We start from the raw sequence: 18,763 nt of genomic DNA, 5'->3' as shown, positions 1-18,763 counted from the left end.
CAGTCACGGATTATCCATTTTATTGACCAGATACTCAAGTGGCCTCACGAACAATGAAAATACATTTCTTAAAATTGGAAGGTAGTCAGGAGGAGGCAAGATCAGGTGGGACCAGTTCAAACAGGTACTTCAGAGCATACGGGAGAGAGTGAGGGATATACAGCATATTTTCTGCTGATTAGAGACGTGAGTGTCATATGTTGCTCTTTCTCTGCTGATTTAACATCTCAATTACCATATGGATAAAGCGGGAAAGGTCAGCCAAATCTTTATATTTATATATACAGTACCAGTCAAAAGTTTGGACACACCTACTCGTTCAAGGGTTTTTCTTCGTTTTTACTATTTTCTCCATTATAGAATAATAGTTAAGACATCAAAACTATGAAATAACACATATGGAATCATGTAGTAACCAAAAAAGTGTTCAACAAATCCAAAAATATTTTCAAAGTAGCCACCGTTTGCCTTGATAACAGTCTTGCACACTCTTGGCATTCTCTCAACCAGCTTCACGAGGCAGTCACCTGGAATGCATTTAAATTAATAGGTGCGCCTTATTAAAAGTTAATTTGTGGAATTTCTTTAGTTCTTAATAATGCGTTTGAGCCAATCAGTTGTGTCGTGACAAGGTAGGTGTGGTATACAGAAGTTAGCCCTATTTGGTCTTCTGATCTGGTTTAAGCATTGTTGTGGACTTAGAACATTAAAGTTTGTTGTGTTGCTATTTCTAATGTGTGATTTTGAGAGTGAAAACCTAAAAAAAACGGGGGAAATCCGAAACCTGGAAACCGTTTTTTTTTAATGGCAAATAATGTATTGCCTGGTAAAAATTCTGAGTGGCTGGTAGATTCTTTCATCAACCTGCCACAGTGGCTGGTGGACTATTTTTTAGGCCCTGTTCATAAACGACCTCATTAGCTATCAAGCTAACAACCTGGTTACTTTACCAGTGTATCTAAACATTAGGGGGCACAGAAAGAAATGAAAAGGGATAGCTTCTTTAGAAGATCAATGAGCATAGCAATGAATGAATGACTGATTTCTTGCATGTTGTCACTCACTAACTTGACAGTCTTAAAGAGTGTACAATGTTCTTATGCACGACACAGTGCCTGGACACAGCCCTTAGCCGTGGTATATTGGCCCGAGGTGCCTTATTGTTATTATAAACTGGTTACCAAAGTAATTAGAGTAATTCGAGTTTTGTTGTGCCTGTGCTACCCGTAGCATTCAGGGATCGAACAACCAAGTTTCGTATCATTTTTAGAGCACGTGTGCTTCAAAAGTAGCTAGAATTAATTTAGGTCAAATATGCTATATCTCAATCAATGAAACAATTATTGCTCCTGGATTTTGTGTTGTGTTCCTACATTTTTAAAGTTTGGAGCACCAGTGGTACCAATGAAAATGTTTCATTTAGAACCTTGACTACAATTGAAAAATTGAAACGGGCCAAAAATGTTTAAGTGTTTAAAGAGAGTTGGGCCGGTAAGAAAGGGTTTGAGTTACGAATCCCATGCTGACTAGGTGAAAAATCTTAGCCCTAGTCTTTCAGGATAAGAGCGTCAGATAAATGTAATTACTTTCTAATTTCTATTTCATGTTTGACATGTTTTGTAAATAAGAATCTGTTCTGAAATAATCTTAAGGGTTAAATCGTCTACGGCTTTTGACAATCTGAAATTGTTGTTTACAACCCTAAACAACAATACTTACAGGCCAGGAAGCAGTCCATACTGAAGGAGATGTTATCCAGACAAATCGCTGATCCTGGACCTGATCCATTGTCAGTACTGAACTGGAGCCAGAACCTGAGGAGAAACACAATCTGATCTCATTCAACTCTAGTATGAGCTGAAGATGAAGTATGCCTTTCCCCAATGCAGATTCAAGTCTAGGACAAGATAAAGATAGAGTATGTTTAATGAGTGTAGATATCCTTGCAAAACGTTTCTTGAGCGTAATGATATCCCTGTCTTATCCTTCTCATCCTCGACTCAAGTTTTCTACTGGAATTAGTACATAAAGGAGTTCAAACATGACTTAACTCAAATATTCTACTAGCACAACTACATACTTCAAAAGAAACATTGTTGATCACATTGATTTTTCTGCCAGTACGAGAACATGTCATAAAGACCTCATGTAGAGAATGAGTGACTTCTGCCCATACTATAGTGTTCTATTAGATAACGGCAAATAGACAGAACTCTGATGCATGGCCTCAAAGACCAGTTTACATTACTGGACGAGGATCTTTTTCAAGTCATAGTGAATTTCAGGTAGTTACCGTTCTTTTCCCTTCAATTTGCTCATGCTATTTGGTGTGCAATGGTGAGACAAAGGGAACAGAGAAGATACATGACAGACTACTGTAGAGAGACAACTTTGAAGACATCCGCACGCTTCATTTTAGTTACAGAATAAAATCCTATCAAAATCAATACGCTCATCTTTTCCTCCCATCTTGCGTTACAAAAATGTCTTCAGAATTTGGGCATTTTCTTGGTGGAAAGGTCAATTAAGACTTCATGGTCGAAATGCGTCCATTGTGACTCCTGATTGAGAACACATCTAAGTAATATTTAATGTGGAAATGTTGGCCGTCTTTTTCATAGAACCCAAAAGGTTGAAAAAGGAACTCCTAACTTAACTCCTAACTTGGCCCTCGTCTACTTCCATACCGCCCTTCACGGTCCAACAACATGGGTCGCTACTACAACCTAACCTTTATCCACGGACTCCCCTGTTCCTCTGCCTATATTCCAGAGATCCAGACCAAAGGTCATACCTCGAGTCCGGGCGAGTTCATAAGGCGTAAGGACACGCATTTTAATGAAGAACGTGGCCAGAACAAACTCCATAAAACCGGGAATAAAAATATAATAACTCTCTGAGGATTGGGATTAGCCCCGGCTCCGACGATAGAAAGTGCTCAATCAAGCACACAGAGATGAAACGAGTCATAGAGCTTTTTTATTTCATTTATTTCAGCTCCTCACAGTGAATAACTGAAAAATCAAGTGCCGTAGCTAATTGGAGGAAAAGGCAGGTGAGTGGAGGCCTCTGTATAGATTTTCACTTCCTTGTTTGTTTGTTTTTTAAACAAGTGATACAGTGAGCGCTAAGGTGAATATGGAATTCACCGTACAAGGCAAGTGGACCTATTGGGATTCGTTACGTTTGCAGGGTGAAAGGGAGGGTTATCTTAACCTGGAATGCAAATGTTGAAAATCTGCATTTGGAAGGAAGAACTGAAGAGAAAAGCTATTCATTACTGTGTCTTTGGACCTGAGGAGGCTACATGTGTTTTATTTCATCCCAAAAGAATACACAAAGCACATGCACCTCTGTGGTTTGCAGGTTCTTTTACGCATTGACATGGTGCATGCTTCAACTGTAGTATGAGTCTATAATCTCACCATCTAATGATGCAGTGCCCTATTTTGACCCTGTTAAATATTCGTACACTTCACTTTGTTTGCCTAAGGCTGGGATTGGCCATAATCACTTGTCTCTCTGTCAATGGACCAAATTGATCCGCCGTACCAGTCAACAAGTCCGTAGAGAGGAACGATAATGCGCCTCCAGCCTTTCTTGGTCCTGCGCTCGTTGGCAGAGTGCCACAGTCTGCGCTGCTCCTCTGGTCGTGTGCTGTTTTCCACCAGCCACAAAGACAGTGCCCCTCTCTGGCCACCTCCAGAACACATCAAGAACCGTACCTGTCGGGGAGATCAAAAAAAGTATGAGTATAAATGAGCCAGAATAGGACTTGACGGAGACACACATTGACATCTCAAATCATTGGTTTGAACGCATCAGACGGTGATGCTACACTGTCATGATTACTAGTTTAGAAGTAGTGTACGCACGTACAGTTACTTGCAATTGCAGGGTACATCATGAAGATTAACACCTGCACTCTGTTGAATGTTCCCCAGTGTTATTAAATGCAACATTTTAACCCGGAATGTCTTCATCCAGCCAGGCATTCAGGGAAGACATTTGACTATAAAAAAATGTAACTAGATAAAACTGCAGGAGCCGTGTGCGGGTATCTGTCTTTATTTCATGAACCGGCAGATTCATCAATTGTCTCAGCTGTACACTTTGCTGTACAAAGTTCCCGGTTCATATTGCTCATATTCTTCTCAAACGAACTGCACAACATTCCACCTGTCTAAATGCTATCTTTCTGTCTCTCCAGTACGCACAGGTGACGAATAGGGTTTCCCTCTGATAAAACTGTGTAACTATAATTTCAGTGATGTAGTACGAGGTATTCTATCGCAGTGCACCATTCCCCTCACTCAATAGTAATTGATCCAGATTTCACCTTTGTGAAACTGTGAGAAGTTCCCCCGACATCAAGATTATAGAAGTCAAACAGTGTTTGCCGGGCATTACTTCGAGGTGGACATGATCTGCAACTAATAACCAAGCCAATCTACTCTTGAGATTGGGTCCTGCGTCAGACAGAACCGACAGGCAGGCACCGTACATTGGACAGCTCAGGGGTCGTGTAAGGGGAGAGATTGAGGTGCTAATCTTTGGGCCCTTGCCAAGGAACCACTGACTGCGGCTAGCTGGGCTGTAGCAGTGCCGCGAGCACAGTTCAGGACTGATATCCCCGTCTCTGTTTATCTTTCTATCTCTTCCTCTCTCTCTCTCTCTAGTCGTGCTTATCCACACACTCCTCTCTCTCTCCTGTTCACTCTCTCTCCCCAGCACTCTGTTTTCAACAGACCTTCCCCCACCCCCTACACAAGGGGGTGCCCTAATATGGACACCATACCAAATACCTCTAAATATGATATCGGCCCACTTGCCAGACACCTTCTATAAAGAGGCGGACGTTTACAACCATAGCCGTGGACTCACTCTGTCTAGACCTGACTGACAACCCCGCTGGTCGCAGACTGACCACTAAGGCACGAATAATGCATTCCATATCGCCAGCCTCTTATTATTTGGGGTTGACCTCGTGTCTGGAAATCTCTGGGAAATCCCCATGATAGCTTGCTAACCCGCCACTATCCGGGTTGGGATCAAATTTCATGCAATCTGTCCATTCAGGAAATAGTTGAATTCAATGAATTGATTAAATTGAGAAATGATTAATGAAGCAGTGCAAGCTTCCACTTGCGCTCCCCCCTCACCTGTCCACTGCAGCTCTTTCCAGGCCAGTGTAAATGTGTGTGAGTGTGTGTGTGTGTGCAAGCGTGTGTGGGTGCATGCGTCTGTCTGTCTGTCTGTCTGTCTGTTTGTTTGTTTTCCGGCAACTTACAAGGTAAACTAATAGTTAAATGGAGAGATATTGCTTCAAGATATTCAACAACAGCTTTTAAAATCCATTAGTTGAATTAATTTCCTGAAGTAAGGGGAGCTCTGCTCATTATACCTACTAATAATTGTCAGTCATTCGGTAATCCTGCTATCATCTAGAACTTTGTTTTTCAATAGTAATACTGCTCTATTTTTAATCCAGGTGTGCCTGTTTTCTTCCAGACTCTCCTGTTGAACATAATTAGTCTGTCCATTCATTCATGTTGTTGTTTGTGATCCACACTTTCTGTGTCTCCATCCCAAATGGCACCCTATTCCCTACATGGGTCCTGGTCAAAAGTAGTGCCCTATCAAGGAAATAATAAATAAACAACCCTGTGTGTAAGTCTGGTTGGTCAGACTTAAAAGACTATATCTGAACTATTTGTGCAATGCGCCTTAATTATAATTACCCAACGCTGAGTCTCCAAATGTGCACACAACGGGAGGGCATTGTGTGTGTGACTGTCTGTCTCTGAGTGTCTGGTGTGTGTTTGTGTGTGTGTGTGTGTGTGTGTCTCAGAGTGTCTGGTGTGTGTGTATCTGGCTCTCTCTCTGTGTGTGTGTGTGTATGTGTATGTGTGTGTGTATGTGTATGTGTTTGTGTATGTGTGTGTGTGTGTGTGTGTGTGTGTGTGTGTGTGTGTGTGTGTGTGTGTGTTTGTGTGTGTGTGTGTGTGTGTGTGTGAAAGAGGGCTCTCACCTCACATCGAGAGTTCCGTAGGGGAGGTGGGAAGAGAGGGCTCCTGAGCAACGTTGACACCTGATGACCCTTGGACTGCCCTCCGTCCACACTGAACATGGCACCTGGCACGCACACACACACACACACACACACACACACGCATACATGCACACAAACAAATAAACAGACAGAACAGAAGATTATATGCACCCACACACTCACACACACACAAACAAGTACGTAAACACACAGAAAACCAGTTAAATATCTTTGCTTTGCGACAACAAAAAAATGCAATGACACGGCGGATTTTACATAAGAGTTCCAGTGAATGATAACAACAGAGGTTGTGTTTTCTCTGTTATGCCCGAATTTGAGCATACGGTATAGGCCTTACTTTGAATTACAGCCACTAAAGGCATACAGTAAATTGATGACGACCAAGTCCAGAAACAACCCCTAGTCCCTATTCCCTACAACTGGATTGGTGCTGTATAAGCAATATGGTTCAGCTCCACTTTTTCGCCTTGGGAATACTTTTTCCACATATTGCCTACATCTATCCAGTTGTTTCAGATCTTCACACGTGCCTTAGGGGTAATAGATTGCCTCGGCGGTAGCTAGGGGTTGTGTACGGGGCTTGTGTTATCGATATCAGAATGGATGATTCACCTGAGGATGATGAACAGCTGGGCCGCACCCCCTTTGGCGGGGTGTGGACACGCCTCCAGGAGGATCCCTTGGCCGCTGTTGGCTGCCAACCGCACTCACCATCCTCGAAGGAGCAGTAGCTGCCGTTGAGAAACTGACCTGAGAGGGAGAGAAAGACAGAGAGAGCGAGAGAGGTAGAAAGAGGAGAAGAAAGTGAGTAGCCTTGTATCTCAATTGACCTAGAGAGAGAGAGACAGACAGACAGTGAGAGAGATGGAACATCAGAGAGGAGGACATGATGAGAGGAGTGTCTCAGTAGCAAGGGCAGAGGGAGAGAGGATGGGAGAAACAGAGAGAAAATTGAGAGCATACGGCTAGAGATGGTGAGGGGGAGTGCGGGAGAAGAAGGGAGGCAGAAGGAGAGAAAATATGGAGCTAATCCTTTTGGTCCCAGTGCTTTATAAAGAGTGGGTGAGTGACTGATGAAGGGAAGGAGAGAAGGATGGGGGATGAGGGAAGGGTGAAAGGGGAGAGACCAAAAGGAGGAGGAAAAATACAGGGGCTAATAATTTCAGAAAAAGTGAGAGAAAGAGCAAGAATGGGGGGGGGGGGGGCGCCCAACCAGCTTTTACACATCTGAAAGAGATGAGTCGAAGATAGAGAGGAGAAAGAAAAGGGGAGGATGAAAAATAAATTATAGAAAAAATAGTTTGGTGATGCAAGCCTGCTGTCAATTGGCGACTGCACTTTATATATAGCAGTGGAGGCTCCTCAGAGGAGGAAGGGGAGGACCATCCTCCTCAATGAAAAAAGAAAAAGGGAAACTAACAAAGTTATCCTTTTTATATAAAACTATACTAAATATATTCACGTCACCAAATAATTGACTAAAAAACACTGTTTAAATGAAGGTCTACAGTTGCCTCAACATCACTCTGGAGGGTAGCACCGTGGTGTAGCCGTAGGACAGCTAGCTTGTGTCCTCCTCTGGGTACATTGACTTCAATATAAAACTTAGGAGGCTCATGGTTCGCAGCCCCGTCCATTGACTTACATAGTCCGCCAACCTATCAGAGCTCTTGCAACATGAACGGACATGTTGTCCACACAATCAAAGGATTAGAGAATGAATCTAGCACTGAAAGCATAAGCTACAGCTAGCTAGCAATACAGTGCATACAATATGGTGAGTATTTTACTCAAAGAGAGAGAAAGACAATAGTTGAACAGTTTAACAAATTAATTAATTAAGGAGAAGCGAGAGAGATTTCGTAGTATATATTTTTTTTACACTTTCACGTTCACTTACTTAGCTAGTTTAGCCTACTCAAACACCCAGCTCAAACAGAGAGGGATGCTATGTTACCTAGCTGGCTATGGCTTTCCAACACTGGACCTCTTCCAAGGCGTTTGGTTTAATAAATGTATTGCCACCGGGTAACTACTTGCTGCTGGCTGTACACTGTACTGCATGATTGTAGCGGGTTTACTAAAGCGCTAGTTCTAGTAGCTATGTTGACTGTGACGTGGTCATGTGTGGCAAAGAAGGACATAGGTCAATTGCAGTTGTTCCAGAACAAAGCAGCACGTAATCGCACTTATGTACACAGAGGGAAAGTGTCAGTAACATGCATGTCAGTCTCTCCTGGCTCAAAGTTAAGGAGAGATTGACTGCATCCGTATTGGTCTTTGTGCGAGGTGTTGATGTGTTGAAGGTACCGAACTGTTAAGCAGTAGGCAAACAGTGCAGACACTCATCAGTACAACACAAGACATGAAACCCGAGGTCTCTTCACAGTCCCCAGGTCCAGAACAGAGGCTGGGAAACAGTATTAAATAGAGCCATGACTACATGGAACTCTCTGCCACCCTAGGTTTCTCAAGCTAACAATACAACCAGTTTTTAAAAAAACAGATAAAAGAACACCTTACTGCACAAAGGGGACTGTGAAGCGACACAGCCATTTTATATATCTTATATTGTAATTTGCACTGTACTGTGTATTAGACCTAGATATTGTGTGCATGTACTGATATGTAGGCTGTGTGTGATGTTTTAAATGTATGTATTTCAATCTTTGACTAATAATGTTCTGTATTATGTATTATGTTCTGATTCATGTGGACCCCAGGAAGAGTAGCTGATGCTTTTGCAGCAGCTAATGGGGATCCTAATGAATACGAAATCCCAAATACGTGGCAACGATGTAGGCTGTGCGAAGCGGTTAGTGGTCATGATATGAAGGTTTGGCTTGGAAAGGTTTTTTCGCCTGGTCAGAGACAGCTGATATGTTGTGCACTGAAATCCACAAGCGAAGGAAAAAGGTGAGAGGAGGAGAGCGTGTAGGATAGATGCGAGAAGGAGTTATATATACAACGAACTGTTTGTATGTGGCAACTACGAAAGTGAACTGTGTTTGTATGTGATCAGGGGTGTGTTCAAATGGAAGCAAACTAAACAAAACGGGGATAAACATACCTGAATTTGTCCAATAGAAACTCTCGTTTGCAACTGTTGGACTAACGATTACACCCTAGATCAGCTACAGGCAAGAGTGTGCAAAGCAGCATTGAATGTGCCACTGTCTGTCACCTTGATTACTCAAAATTCTCTCGACCTGTGCAGCTACGTTGTACATTTTCATTCAAAGGTTGCAGCAACCTCATGGTGGGTACGGGGAACATTCAAGTATCACGTAGTAGCCTAAACCCATCGATGTCACATTGAGCTGGGTGAATGGAATATGAATGGCAGTCATCCAATATGCTGTAATAGAAATAAGGCCATGCTCAAAAAAAAAATCTCTCATCTTAACTGGCACCGACCGCCACTGATATATAGCTGCCGAAAAGCCACTTCATAGGGGGAAGATACTTGCCCAAGGCTTCTAAGTAGGACAATTTGACCTGTTTCACATAGTAGTCATCACAGCAAGGATGCATGCTGCTAGCTCCAGCACTTTAAGGGCCTGTACCACTCCTGCAGTTTGTTCCCATGCTGAAATCGTTCCTTCTGTAACTTGTTCTCTCTACACTAATTGGCACTGGATGACACAATTAAGGAGACTCAAAGATCCTCACAGGGAAGGGAACGCAACGTTCATGCACACACAAACACACGCACGCACGTGCATGCAGACACACACACAAACGCACACCACCAAAATCAGCATCAGTGGCCACAAATGCAATTACATCTCTGTCTTCCACCGATCGTTGATCAGTGAAGCCTCTGCTCAACTGTTGCGACTCGTCTGCAGAGGCGAGGCGGAGCGAGAAAGGGAGGGTGGAAATGATGACCTACGACTGTAAACACATCGACCAGCATAGTCTTCGATCCTCTAGCAGGCGGATCTGTAAAAATGAATCCACCCCCCCCATCTTCAATATTCAATATCAATGCCATAAAGTCCTCTTGATTGAAATGATAGATAAATGATGGATTGATCAAACGGAATAGGTTATGCCGAAGGGTAACACGGTGTGTTTTGGGACTCTGGAGTCGCGAAAGTCTCAGGGAGGGTAGATAGGCACAAATGCAGGGCACAACTGCAAGTGACTGAGGGAGAGAGAGGGGTCAGAGAGAGAGAAATAGGAGGGAGAGAGAGATGGGACAGAGGGGGGGGAGAGAGAGAGCTGGGAGAGGAGAGAGAGATGGGACAGAGGGGGAGAGAGGGAGAGGTGGGTGGGAAGGAGAGAGCCAGCCATGGGAGAGCGAGCTGTAGTTCCCGACACAAATAGACTTTGTGCTTACCATCACGTTGCAATCCTCAGGACGTAATTTGAGCGGAAAAGGGCCGGTGACTAATAGATCCATTGTTTATGACATGAGAAGTCGAGTAATGTACAGTGCTTTCCACTTCTCATGTCAAACAGAGTCAATCCACTAAATGAGATCAATGATGTAACTAGTGTTATCCACTGACAAATAACTACTCCATAATTGACAGGGTTGACTGGCACTATTTGAAGATAAGATACAACAGAGAAGTTGCCACAAAGAGGGAGCTTCGGATGGGTAACGAGCTTCCAAATAATTTGTTATGCACACCTCTCAAGTCACTCACTGTACAAAGACAACGGGATCAACAATTCCAGTGAATCCCAAGCTGTGTAACCTCTGGCCGCCACGCCTAGCGATCTCCATGCATTTCATGTTTTAAGTAGTGATTAATTCAACTGTCATGCAATGGTCGGTCTCTCTGGGGCACACGCCACATTCAAATGTACACCGTCCCCCTGGGTTAGTGTGCTAGTCTAATTGGCATTGGTAGCTTGATAGGTACTAGGATCATTAGCAGGGAAAAAGCCATCAGGCCTGGGATTTGAACCCTCACGTTAGCCTCTTATTTCGCTAGCCCCCATGGTTCGCTGACGTATAGGCACAGGGGAGTGGCCATCATAGGCATGCTAATGTTAATTCTGGTCAGCTTCATATATATGTGCATGAATGGAGATTAATTTAGGGGAAATTAACATTCTGTATGTTTTTCATGGAAATCATTTAAAAAGTATTTATGTACAGCGACACACATGCAATTATATACAGTGCCTTCAGAAAGTATTCATACTCCTTTGCACACCTGGATTGTACAATATTTGTCCATTATTCTTTTCAAAATTCTTCAAGCTCTGTCAAATTGGTTGTTGATCATTGCTAGACAACCATTTTCAAGTCTTGCCATAGGAACATTATCACTGTCTTCTTGGTAAAGCAACTCCTGTGTTAATCTGGGCTTGTGTTTTAGGTTATTATCCTGCTGAAAATTGAATTTATCTCCCGGTGTCTGGTGGAAAGCACATTGAACCAGGTTTTCCTTGAGGACTTTGCTTCTGCTTAAATCCATTTCTTTCTTGTTCTGAAAAACTCCCCACATGATGCAGCCACCACTATGCTTGAAAATATGGAGAGTAGTAGTAATGTGTTGTAGGGATCATAGCGTAGTGTTGTTTGCCCCAATCAAATCCAAAGCATGAACTGAATACCTGCCTCGCCCAATGTGGTACAGATCTGCTATTTTTAAACTTTAGAATCGGAACACCCATCAGAAGCTAGCCAGCTAACTAGCTACTAGCTGGTAGTCAGTTAGCCACTGCTAGTGGTCTTCACCATTAACTCGGACACCAGCCAGCTTCAGCTCGGTCAATACCTGCCAGTCTGCATAGCGCGACACCAACCCAGAGCATATCAGACTGCTTTTTCTCTACCTCTTCACCAGATTCTTTCCGCAAGCCCTGGTCCATTACACCAGATCATCGCAGCTAGCTAGCTGCATTCGAGTGGCTAATGCTGGCTAACGCCTCTGTCACGAAGCATGCACCAGTTAGCCTTGAGATAGCCTCGAGCTAGGCCCATCTCCCGGCTTGCCGAAGAGGTCTACCAGCTAATTCTTGGGCTACAATGCCTCTTTTGCCCATTGGCCTGGACCCTTTATTGCCGACACAGAGTCCCGCCGATCCATGGTCTGGTCTGCCGACTTATTGGTCCGAGGTGGTTTCAACAGGCTCTACGTCGCCGAAGGCCCATCTGCTAGCCGCGACCCACTAGCTGTCTGAATCGCCGTGTCTTCAGAGCGCCTAGTATAGTAGCGACTACTGAACAGCTCCCTGACTCACCTATTGCTGCTCATTGGACCCTATGATCACTCGGCTACACATGCCTCTCTCTAATGTGAATATGCCTTGTCTATTGCTGTTTTGGGTAGTTATTATTGTCTTATTTCACTGTAGAGCCTCCAGAAATGCCCAACATGCCTTAGATGTCCCACCCCTCACACATGCAGAGACCTCACCTGGCTTAACTGGTGCCTCTAGAGACAAAACCTCTCACATCGTCACTCAATGCCTAAGTTTACCTCCACTGTACTCACATCCTACCATACCCTTGTCTGTACATTATGCCTTGAATCTATTCTTCCATGTCAAGAAATCTGCTCCTTTTACTCTCTGTTCCGAACGCACTAGACGGCCAGTTCTTATAGCCTTTAGCCGTACTCTTATCCTACTCCTCCTCTGTTCCTCTGGTGATGTAGAGGTTAACCCAGGCCCTGCAGCCCCCAGCACCACTCCTATTCCCCAGGTGCTCTCATTTATTGACTTCTGTAACCGTAAAACCCTTGGTTTCATGCATGTTAACATCAGAAGCCTCCTCCCTAAGCTTGTTAAATTCACTGCTTTAGCACACTCCGCCAAACCTGATGTCCTAGCCGTGTCTGAATCCTGGCTTAGGAAGGCCACCAAAAATTCTGAATTTTTCATCCCGAACTACAACATTTTACGACAAGATAGAACTGCTAAAGGGGGCGGAGTTACAACCTACTGCAGGGATAGCCTGCAGAGTTCTGTCATACTATCCAGGTCTGTGCCCAAACAATTTCGAGCTTCTACTTTTTAAAATCCACCTTTCCAGACACAAGTCTCTCACCGTTGCCGCTTGTTATAGACCCCCGTCATTCCCAAGCTGTGCCCTGGAAACCATATGTGAATTAATTGCCCCCCATCTATCTTCAGAGTTTGTACTGTTAGGTGACGTAAACTGGGATATGCTTAACACCCCGGCCGTCCTACAATCTAGATGCCCTCAAACTCACACAAATTATCAAGGAACCTACCAAGTACAACCCTAAATCCGTAACCTCATAGATTTCATCCTGACCAACTTGCCCTCTAAATACACCTCTGCTGTCTTCAACCAGGATTTGCAGAGGATAAGTTCATTAGAGTTACAAGTCTCAGAAATGCTTCACATAGTTCAAGTAACTGTTAGGTATGCGTAACTGGCTGTAAGGGAGTCAGGCACAGGAGAGCAGAAGTTGGGTAGCCAAAGGAGCCTTTTATTTAGGCGAACAAAACACACGGCACTAAGAACACAAAACACAATATGGGTTAACATAACCCAGCGCAAACCAGTCTAGCGTGCACATACACGAAACAACAAACAATTCCACACACAGACATGGAGGGGAACAGAGGGTTATATACACGTCTAATACTGAGGGAATTGAAACCAGGTGTGTAGGAAAACAAGACAAGACAAATGGAAAAATGAAACGTTGGATCGGCGATGGCTAGAAAACCGGTGACGTCGACCGCAGAACGCCGCCCGAACAAGGAGAGGAACCGACTTCGGCGGAAGTCGTGACAGTAACAGACACACCTCAACCTCAACTGTTCAGAGGAGACTGTGTGAATCAGGCCTTCGTGGTCGAATTGCGGCAAAGAAACCACTACTAAAGGACACCAATACGAAAGAAGGGAATTGCTTGGGCTAAAAAAAAACATGAGCAAAGGACATTAGACCGGTGGAAATCTGTCCTTTGGTCTGATGAGTCCAACTTTGAGATTTTTGGTTCCAACCGCCGTGTCTTCATGGGACGCATAGTAGATGAACAGGTGATCTCTGCATGTGTGGTTCCCACCATGAAGCATGGAGGAGGAGGTGAGATGGTGTAGGGTGCTTTGCTGGTGACACTGCCTTTGATTTATTTAGAATTCAAGGCACACTTGACCAGCATGGCTACAACAGAATTCTGCAGCAATATGCCATCACATCTGGTTTGCGCTTAGTGGGACTATCATTTGTCTTTCAACAGGCTGTGTAAGGGCTATTTGACCACGAAGGAGATTGATGGCCTCCACAATCACCCGACCTCAAACCACTTGAGATGGTTTGGGATGAGTTGGACCGCAGAGTGAAGGAAAAGCAGCCGACAAGTGCTCAGCTTATGTGGGAACTCCTTCCAGACTGTTGGAAAAGCATTCCAGGTGAAGCTGATTGAGAGTATGCCAAGAGTGTTCAAAGCTCTCATCAAGGCAAAGGGTGGCTACTTTGAAGAATCTCAAATATAAAATATATTTTTATACGTTTTAACCTGTTTGGGCTGCAAGCCCGACGTCGGAACGAAAATGACAACAGCTGCAGGGCGCGAAATTCAAAATCTATTTTTTAAAAATATTTAACTTTTACACATTAACAAGTCCAATACAGCATTTGAAAGATAAACATCTTGTCAATCCAGCCAACATGTCCGATTTTTTAAATGTTTTACAGAGAAAACACCACATATATTTATGTTAGCTCACCACCAAATACAAAAGTGGACAGACACGTATGAATATGATTATGATGTATGAATTATGATTCAAGTAGCATGCACAAGCCAACCGAAATAAACTAAAACCAACCTAAAGAACCCAGAAAAAACTACCTCAGATGACAGTCATATAACATGTTACACAATAAATCTATGTTTTGTTCATAAAAAGTGCATATTTTAGCTATAAATCAGTTTTACATGCTATCAGTTTTTACATGCTACCATAAATGCTACCACATAGCTACAGTCTGAATCCAGACGGGAGTAGCCAGAGAAAATACATACACCAACGTCGACTACTAATTACACCTCATAAAACATTTCAGAAAAACATATGGTGGATAGCTAATGAAAGACAGATATCGTGTGAATAAAGCCAATATTTCCGATTTTTGAAGTGTTTTACAGCGAAAACACAATATATCGTTATATTAGCTAACAACATAAGCTAGCATAAGGCAGCACTAGCATAAGTCAAGCGCTAGCCTAGCACAGTTAGCACAGTTAGCATACAACAGTTCGACAGATATATGAAAAAGCATCCCAAATTGGGTCCTTATCTTTGTTGATATTCCATCAGAATGTTGTAACGGGGTCCAATGTCCAGTAGAGTCTTTAGTTGGGTTCCAGAACGAACTATTTCCCTCTTTGGTTAGCAAGCACAATAGCATTGCGGCGCTAATCTGTCTTTCTTCAAAAAATTCTTCCGTCGCATCACATCTAAAGTCCAGAATAAATTGCAATAATATAATTAAAGTATATTGAAAAAACATACTTTCGGATGATTTTGTGACATGTATCAAATAATATCGAAGTCAGAGATCATATTCACCGTTATCGACCTTCTTCCAGTAGCCGAGACCAAATTATGCTTCGCGCCCGGATTTTTTTTTTAACTGCGCAGGTATCACAAGAAGGTGTGTTATTCAGTCCATGGACGAGATATTCGACTGCTTTCAATTCTCACTTCCGCATTACAGCCTGATGAAGGCGTGTGACGTGTTTCTACGGTCCTAAGTCTAATGACCTTTTATAGACAAGGTCTTAAAGAGACACATCGCATTTTGGAAATCTCAATTCGGCTGGGAAAATGGCTGTAAAAATATTTCTGTTCGACTTAGAGAAATAATTCAAACCTTTTTAGAAACTATAGACTGTTATCTATCCAACAGTAGTAAATATATGCATATTGTAAAATAAAAAGTTTCTTAGGAGGCCGTTTGAAAATGTGCACATATTTTCCAGTTTTTTCAATATTCACCCTGCAGCCATAAGATTAACAATTATTTTACTACATGATTCCATATGTGTTTTTTCGTCGTTTCGATGTCTTCACTATTATTCCACAATGTAGAAAACAGTAAAAATAAAGAAAAAACCTTGAATAGGTGTGTCCAAACTCTTGACTGGTACTATACATGCATAATGAATTGCACACATACGCACGCACACACGTACATACACACACGCTTACGCATCACACAAACACACGTACAAACACATACACACATGTCATGTACCTAATTCTTTTGAGGGTGCATTGATGGCCAAATTAAACCTATTTTAATTCATCATGACTTAAAGATGCATTATCTTCTATATTGTACAATTTAAAAGAACTGTGGCCTGTGCATTTCAATGGGCATGATGCCCCTGCACACAGACGTCCAGCCAATCCAACATTGGCGTAAAACGAAAAATACGAACCGCAGAAACATTCTAAGGGTGAGAAATGCTAGTGACGTATAGTATCGGCGTGGGAAACATGTATGCTCTGACGGCGCTCTGCAGTGCCTCTGTCAAGTAAGTTCAGGCAGCCGTAGTTGTGGGCTTACGTCCCAAATGTCACTGTATAGGGCTGTGGTCAAAAATAGTGCACTATATAGTGAAAAGGCTGCCATTTGGTACATAGCCATAGCTGTGTAATGGCAGGCAGTCGGGGCACAACATCTTCATTAATAAAGGAGCTCTGCCCGTGGTTGATCTATTTTGCCGCTCTACCAAGGTTGAAGATGACTCGGCGCACTCGATATGCCCCCCCCATCCACCTACCCCCACCCACACAAACAGCCTTCAACCTCCATCACCCACAACAGACCCAGTCCAATGGTGAAGTACACTGAGCAAAAAATATAAACACAACATGTAAAGTGTTGGTGCCATGTTTCATGAGCTGAATTTTTTTTTAAACCAGAAATACGCACAAAAAGCTCATTTCTCTCAAACGTTGTGCACACATTTGTTTACATCACTGTTAGTAAGCATTTCTCCTTTGCCAAGATAATCCATCCAACTGACAAGTGTGGCATATCAAGATGCTGATTAAACAGCATGATCAGTACACAGGTGCACCTTGTGCCGGGGACAATAAAAGCACACTTTAAAATGTGCAGTTTTGTCACACAACACAATGCCACATATGTCTCCAGTTTTGAGGGAGCATAAAGTTGGCATGCTGACTGCAGGAAGGTCCACCAGAGCTGTTGCCAGAGAATTTAATGTTCATTTGTTCAATTGAATGTTCATAAAGCCTTTTTGTTGCAAAAGAAATCATTCTGATTGGCTGGGCCTGGCTCCCCAGTGGGTGGGGTGCAGCCCACCCATGGCTGCACCCCTGCCCAGTCATGTGTAATCCATAGATTAGGGCCTAATTTATGTATTTAAATTGTCTTATTTCCTTATATGAATTCTAACTCTGTAAAAACGTTAAAAATTGTTGCATGTTTTGGTTCAGAATAGATAAGCTGTACTCACTGCACATGTCCCCTTCGTCGTCGCCGAGTGGGCAGTCCATCGTGAAGTCACACAACTGTCCCAGAGGGACCCCCGGGCCGTGGTGACAATGGTACTGGCCCTGGAGGGGGATGTTGTGGAAAGGGGAGAGATCTGGAGAGAAGCAAAGAGAGAGAGACAGAAACGCATCTGTCAACAGAGAGAAATGAATCATCATCACAATGACATGGTTGAGGCTTGAGGGTGTCATGAAATGGACACCGTAAACAAAACTGCTACCATGTACTATTTACAACAGAAAAGTGTAGTTTGCATAGATATACACACGCATGTACTTTTACATATGATATGCTCCCATGTTGTTGTGGAACGGGAAGGAATCTAGAAAAATCATAGAGAGATAGAAACACAGAGCAATGAGTGCTGGAGGTTAGTCTTGCGGTACTGCTGCCACCGCCAGATCACATACACTGAGTGTAAAAAACATTGGGAACATACTCTTTTAATGACATATACTGACCAGGTGAATCCAGGGGAAAGCTATGATCCCTTATTGATGTCACTTCTTAAATCCACTTCAAATCAGTGTAGATGAAAGGGAGGAGCCATGATAAAGAAGGATTTTCAAGCCTCGAGCCAATTGAGACATGGATTGTGTATGAGTGCCTATCAGAGGGTGAATGGGCAAGACAAAATATTTAAGTGCCTGTGAACGGGGTATGATAGGCGTACCAGTTTGTCAAAGGCTCTAGTTACCCAAGGCATAAACTGTTCTCTCTGCTAACACACGGCAAGAGGGACTGGAGCGCCAAGTCTAGGACCAAAAGGCTCCTTAACAGCTTCTACCCCCAAGCCATTTTACTGCTGAACAATTCATCAAATGGCCACCTGGACTATTTACTCTGTTTTTACACTGCTGCTACTCGCTGTTTATTATCTATGCATAGTCACTTCACAAATTACCTCGACTAACATGTACCCCGCACATTGACTCGATACCGGTACTCCCCTGGTGTATAGCCTCGTTATTGTTATGTAATTTTCTTCTGTTACTTCTTGATAATTTTTTTAAACTTTAGTTTATTTAGTAAATATTTTCTTAGCTCTATTTCTTTAACTGCATTGTGAGTTAAGGGCTTGTAAGTGAGCATTTCACAGTAAGGTCTACACCTGTTGTATTCGGCACATGTGACAAACACAAATTGATTTGAATGTGTCAAGAACTGCAATGCTGCTGGGTTTTTCACCCTAAAAAATTCAAACCAGCAGG

General features: G+C 43.0%; 1 protein-coding gene across 1 annotated transcript in view; it reads right to left on the bottom strand.

Annotated features, from left to right (window-relative positions):
- LOC129812506 (ALK tyrosine kinase receptor-like) overlaps nucleotides 1-18,763 on the bottom strand; it is a 779,676-nt gene that overhangs the window by 111,957 nt on the left and 648,956 nt on the right. The window contains exons 6-10 of the mRNA XM_055864118.1: nucleotides 17,515-17,646; nucleotides 6,686-6,823; nucleotides 6,032-6,135; nucleotides 3,553-3,725; nucleotides 1,720-1,814 (exon numbers count right to left, since the gene is read on the bottom strand). Coding sequence (XP_055720093.1) covers nucleotides 1,720-1,814; nucleotides 3,553-3,725; nucleotides 6,032-6,135; nucleotides 6,686-6,823; nucleotides 17,515-17,646 — 642 coding nt within the window. The remainder of the gene's footprint in view (nucleotides 1-1,719; nucleotides 1,815-3,552; nucleotides 3,726-6,031; nucleotides 6,136-6,685; nucleotides 6,824-17,514; nucleotides 17,647-18,763) is intronic.

This window comes from Salvelinus fontinalis, chromosome 16 (assembly GCF_029448725.1).
Source record: "Salvelinus fontinalis isolate EN_2023a chromosome 16, ASM2944872v1, whole genome shotgun sequence".
NCBI lineage: Eukaryota > Metazoa > Chordata > Actinopteri > Salmoniformes > Salmonidae > Salvelinus > Salvelinus fontinalis.
Note: the sequence above shows the minus strand (reverse complement) of the source record. Positions and strands in the feature narration are given on the sequence as shown.